Genomic DNA, 6,382 nt, shown 5'->3' with positions numbered 1-6,382 from the left:
TAGGAAGGGTAATGCTGGGAGCAATGCTAATACACCAGGTAATGAGAAAGGGGAATGCTGTGAGCAATGTGTGGAATACTGATAACACATAAGGTAATAAAGGATAATGCCAAAATGAACATGAGTAAACACTTGTGTAGTGTCCAAATGTAATAGACGTATTTAAGCATGGTGGTCAAAAACAAGGATACACTGTATTCATCTGATGACTGGAAAGTGCATGTACGCTAATTTGCCCGAGGTGTCGTATTTGATGTCACAAATATGTGAGCATTTTAAAATGTGCCACCCAGTTCTGATGTCAGTCACAGGTGGTCCCTACACTGCCTTACACAGCGACAGATGGCAGATACATCTGTAGATATATCTGTCATCAACTGTGCTGCAGTACCAAAACAACAAGTCCATGAACAAATGTTCTTCCATACATCAATGGTACACACCTGCCGATGGGTTTGTGGTATATACAGTATAGGTCAATATATCACTCCGTGCATACTCATTTGAGTTTCAAGCAGCAGATCTTATAGTTCTTAATCTGAGTATATCGAACAAATACAACGTACAAATGTGAGCTCATTCAAAAACCTAACTGTCCATGTATAATTATCATTAGCATACTGATGTAGCTACATTCTATGCTGCTGTGCCAAATTGGCACGTGCGACATACGTTGTGATTGGTGCTACCCCGCCACCACTCTCGTGCATCTAATTTGCACATAGAAATGCACTGAACGGCGATGGTGTTCCATAGGGATTCCGTGCCACAGGTGCAACATTGGCATTGCCAAACATGCACAATTGGCCTTGGTGCAGCAACAATGAGCGCCACTATATCTGTATAAAAAAAAATTAAACCAATTTATCTCCCATCTGTTAAACGTTCCAATTGTTACCATGTTGCAAATCAACAGCAAAATGTAAAGAGGGAATCCGGCAACATAATGGATGTTACTGCTTTTATTGATAGTCACTAGACAATGGGTCTACACTGAATGAAAGTGAGTGTCTGAAGTCATGGTGGAAGTGGGCTGCACCATAATCAGAACAGGAGAGAGGAAAGATGAATGAAGAACGCAACATGGTGTAAGTAAATGGAGAGTTTCTTTTTGCTTTTAAGAGAAAGGACAGGAGATGACAGAGAGCAGTAGGAGCCAGTTCTTCTGATGAGCAGTTAGATGCCTAGCGTTCCTCGAATCCTGGCATAGGGAATACACGGGCAAATTTCTCTACACGCTGGCGGAGATCTGCGATCCGCTGGACTGTGTCGTGGTCTTCAAGAAGAAAATTCTTAAAGTCTTGGAGTTTGGCTGAAAAAGAAAAAATATATATATTTTTTCAATTAAAACAAAAAGGTCAAAATTAGACTATTGCACTTTTTACTGCCTAACTGACATGTATTTGTAGAGTAAAGTAAAATATATGTGCAACCACAACATTAGGGATAAGAAATTCCGTTTAAAATGACGAACTGCAGTGCAAAGTGATTCAGACCTGTGTCAATGAATGTTTCCTTTCCCAGAGATGTTTGTTATTCTACATGATGAAAAAATAGCTTCCAGTGAACTTTCATTGTTTTTAAAAATACATTCTCACACACAAGACGTAACACTGCTGTGCGATGCTATTTATATTTCTCAGGTCTGCAATCTGTACTCACCAGTCTTGCTCTTCACATCAAGACCAATCTGGATACCTTCATCAATAAAATCAACAACTTTTTCAAAGTCAGCCTCTCTGAAGTTCCGGGATGTTAGAGCAGGGGCACCTTCACAGAAAAAAAAAAAAAAGAAATAGTGACATAAGTAGAGAAGCAATGTTTTACTGTGATGTCATCTCTGTTGTACACAGCATTTGCAATATCTCCACATATTGCAGCAATTACATTCTTACTCTGTTCAAACCCATAAGTGACTTCCCAGTCTCTTTCTTCCATTAAAAATCGATACACGAAAATAAAACCTAAGTCTCTGCAAAGACTTGGGCGAGGTGAGGCCTGCTGTCCTCACTCAGGCAGGGCTCTGAAGGATAAGTTTGGAACATTACACAGATTCCCTGCAAGACTCTGCTTTCATTGTGCATTGAATGGACAAGGCCCTTGTGGGTGCTTCCTGCATCTAAACAGCATAACTCTAGCCCAATTCTTCTACTGACTTGACCTTCACTTATCTTTTAAAGTTACCTTTAGCATGTTTTTTTTTTTTTTTTTCATTTTTAGGTCTCATACTTATGTCTCTGAAGATTTATCAATGTCCTAGGCAGGTATTCAATGCCAAAATTCACCCTGTGCAGCGATTCCTGTTTTGGATTCGCTGCACAATCGCCGGGTTCCGGAGGGCTGGTGCATTCGCTCCCAGCCCTCCCTCACCCCCTATTCAACACATCAGGGGCTCGCTGCCCCATGCGGCAAATTTTAACCCTCCCCCCGGCGAATGCCGCAGGGAGATGGAAGCCTCCCTGCCTGCGCCAGACACTGTGGGGATGAAGGAGGGCTTGCAGGGACACAGGGAGAGCCCCCCCGAGAGCTGTCAGGGGACTGGGATACGGAGCCACTGCACTCACTGGTTCCGATCCTGCATATTTAATGATCGGGACCAGTGTGCAGTGAATATATGAATATTAATGAGCGGCTCCCTGGTGGCGAATGTATATAAAAAAAAAAAATTATGGTACTGGTTTCCTAGCACGGCGCCCATCGCATCGCAGACCATAATGCATACGATGGTATGTTACGCGATGGCAGCCGATGTTATACTTCGGGCTCGGTGACTCGCTGCGCTCGCCACACTATACAAAATCAACTCCTCGTCGACGTGGATATTGGGGGTATGAAAAGGTCGGAGGACCCGTACCGCTGCGCTCGCCACGCTTCGGGTTGCCGTTGATAGTGGGGGTGGCGTGGGGGTGCTTTTAACATTGTAAGCCCCCATTAGGGTGCTTATACAATTAAAATCATATAAGGGGCTTATACAATTTTAAATCGCATTGGGTGTATGTCATGCGATGCGATTATATGTCGTACGACTTAATATCGTGGGCGCCGTGCTAGGAAACAAGTACCAAAATTATTAAATATATATTCATTCATGTGCAGCAAACACATAAATAAAAATAGCATGCCCCTTCACAGAAAAAAATTCAGATTTTTTGACACCCAAAAAATAAAATAAAAACCCCTTTATTTTAAAAGATCACATTCCAGTTCACCTAAAAAAGATGACGAATGCAAAACAGTGAATCATGGCGACAAAAATCCCTGGAGAAAGCAGTTCTCCATTTGAGCATTGAATTTGACTAAAAACCGAATTGAAAACCACCGGAGAAGCACGGCGAATCGGCAGACATTTGCTGTTCACTTGCAGCGAATTGTCTGCATTTAATAGGGAGAATCGTTTTTTCAGAGGAAAAATTCACCGTTAGCCCAGATAAATGCCAAATTCGCTGTAAACTACTGCGAATCTGAGGCATTGAATTTTAGCCCTAGAGTGATATATTTGTCTCATTAATGAGACAAATATATGTGTATTATATTCATTTTGCATTGCTTTTGTTACAAAGACAAATAACGGAAAATGTACATATATATACGTAAATCTAGGCATGTTGAAAGCTTTTGCAGTATATTATCCATTCTATGGAACTGGAGTATAGTATATGTAATGTAGACTGGAGTTGTACAAATTTCATCACTTGTTTGTACATGTTTATTGAGTACCATCTAAATCATCAGTGAATATAACTGAAATATAAGTTACAAGCAGTCACATGTCACAGAGATGTGCAAGTCTGATTTGTAATGTGTAGTAGTTTCTATGGTTTAGCAAATGATTTGTAAATAGATCAAAATGCAAATTAGAAAATATAAAAAACTCTGATTAGATATTTTTCTGTCTTTTTTGGTTTACAACCAAAATATTATGTTTTCTATCGCTGGTGTTCTGTTGTATTCTCACTATGTGGTGAAAGCAATGATATTTAATATGTTGTCTATTTGTGGGTCAAGCAACCCTTTATCACTCACTGGATTACCCTATATGATTGTATGTTTTATTATTTTTTAATACATTTTATAGGTCTATCTAATTCTAAGGTATCCTTATGGATACACTTCAATACAGATTTAGAACATTGTGGGATATTTACTGTTGAGCAGTTTCTCATAGCCACCAATGAGCAGGGCCACCTAATAAGTCAAAGCAATGCACGACTAAAAGGTCTGAGTTATTAGGTCTGCAACTTATAAGACCAATATATTTGTACTAGGTGATTCATCGCGCCCTACGGGCGCTCTTCACACCGTCGTAAGGGGCTGCGCCCCCTTAATTTGTGAACGTTTGTATATGAGAAATATGGTTAGAATTGTATGAAAGATGCCCTGTATTGCAACTTAGGTGTCCGCGAATCGCGGGAGGGGGGGTCGCGGAGGGTGCCGCGAATTGCAGGAGGGGGGGTCGCGGGGGGTGCAGCGAATTACAGGAGGGGGGGTTGTGGGGGGGTGGATGCTGCGAATCGCGGGAGGGGAGGGATTGCAGAGAATCACGGGAGGGGGGTCGCGGGGTGGGTTGCCGCAAATCGCGGGAGGGGGGTTACGGGGGCGGGGGTTGCGGCAAATCATGGTAGGGGGGTCGCGGGGGGTGTGCCGTGAATCACGGGAGGGGGGGTCACGGGGTGGGGTGCCGAGAATCGCGGGGGGGTGTGTGTGTGCCATGAATCGCTGGAGTGGGGGTTGCGGGGGGGGTGTGACGCGAATCGCCACAAGAAAAAATCAACACAGAAAGGTCAACACATGTAAATGTTGACATGTGTGGCACTTCATTGGTGTCCATGTCGACACATGAGAATGAATATGAAAACATTCAAAAAATGAAAAAAAAAAACTTCAAAAACTCATGTCAACCTTTTTCATTGTCGACCATAGCCATGTCAGTGTTTTCCATGTGCAATTTAATTCTGGAGCTGCTGCGAATCGCGGGGGGGGGGGGTGCCGCGAATTGCGGGAGGGGGGGTCGCGGGGGTGGGTGCTGCGAATCGCGGGAGGGGGGGTTACGGGGCGGGGGTTGCGGTGAATCATGGGAGGGGGGGTCGCGGGGGTGTGCCGTGAATCACGGGAGGGTTGGTCACGGGGTGGGGTGCCGAGAATCGCGGGGGAGGTGTGTGTGTGTGCCGTGAATCACGGGAGTGGGGGTGGGGGGGGTGTGACGCAAATTGCCACAAGAAAAAATCAACACAGAAAGGTCAACACATGTAAATGTTGACATAAGTGTGGCACTTCATTGGTGTCCATGTCGACACATGAGAATGAATATGAAAATATTCAAAAAATGAAAAAAAAAAACTTCAAAAACTCATGTCAACCTTTTTCATTGTCGACCATAGCCATGTCAGTGTTTTCCATGTGCAATTTAATTCTGGAGATGCCGCGAATCACGGGGGGTGCCGCGAATTGTGGGAGGGGGGGGGTCGCGGGGTTGGGTGCCGCGAATCGCGGGAGGGCGGGGTTCACAGGGGTTCCGGTGGGGGGTTGCCGCGAATTGCGGGAGGTGGGGGGTCACGGGGGGTGCCGCGAATCGCGGGGGTGGGCGGTTGCGGGGGGGTGTAACGCGAATCGCCACAAGAAAAAATCAACACAGAAAGGTCAACACATGTAAATGTTGACATAAGTGTGCCACTTCATTGGTGTCCATGTTGACACATGACAATGAATATGAAAACATTCAAAAAAAGAAATAAATCTTCAAAAACTCATGTCAACCTTTTTCATTGTCGACCATAGCCGTGCCAGTGTTTTGCATGTGCCATTTAATCCTGGGGCTGCCGCGAATCGCGGGGGGTGCCGCGATTTGCGGGAGGGGGGGGTTGCGGGTGGTGGGTGCCGCGAATCGCGGGAGAGCGGGGTTCATGGGGGTTCCGGTGGGGGGTTGCCGCGAATTGCGGGAGGGGGGGTTGCGGGGGGTGTGACGCAAATCGCCACAAGAAAAAAAATCAACACAGAAAGGTCAACACATGTAAATGTTGACATAAGTGTGGCACTTCATTGGTGTTCATGTCGACATATGACAATGAATATGAAAAAATTAAAAAAATTAAAAATAAATCTTCAAAAACTCATGTCAACCTTTTTCATTGTCGACCATAGCCATGTCAGTGTTTTGCATGTGCCATTTAATCCTGGGGCTGCTGCGAATTGCGGGGGGGGGGGGTGCCGCGAATCGTGGGACGGGGGTCGCAGGGGGGGTGCCGCCAATCGTGCAAGGGGGGGTCGCGGGGGGGTTCTTTTTTGCCGAGAATCGCGGGAGGGAGGTCGCGTTTTTTCCGCGAATCGGGGGGGGGGGGGGTCACGGGGGAGGGTTTGCCGCGATTCGCGGGAGGGGGGGTCGCGG

At 45.3% G+C, this 6,382-nt stretch overlaps 1 protein-coding gene across 1 annotated transcript in view; it reads right to left on the bottom strand.

The window, feature by feature from the left end:
• Positions 1-947: 947 nt before the first annotated feature.
• SHMT2 (serine hydroxymethyltransferase 2) overlaps positions 948-6,382 on the bottom strand; it is a 55,299-nt gene continuing 49,864 nt past the window's right edge. Inside the window, exons 11-12 of the mRNA XM_083169352.1 lie at positions 1,663-1,770; positions 948-1,312 (exon numbers count right to left, since the gene is read on the bottom strand). Of these exons, the coding sequence (XP_083025478.1) occupies positions 1,185-1,312; positions 1,663-1,770 (236 nt within the window). The 3' untranslated portion in view covers positions 948-1,184. The remainder of the gene's footprint in view (positions 1,313-1,662; positions 1,771-6,382) is intronic.

Source organism: Crinia signifera, chromosome 2, assembly GCF_055691185.1.
Source record: "Crinia signifera chromosome 2, ASM5569118v1, whole genome shotgun sequence".
Taxonomy (NCBI): Eukaryota; Metazoa; Chordata; class Amphibia; order Anura; family Myobatrachidae; genus Crinia; species Crinia signifera.
The sequence above is the reverse complement of the archived record's forward strand: the minus strand, read 5'-3'. Positions and strand labels throughout refer to the sequence as shown.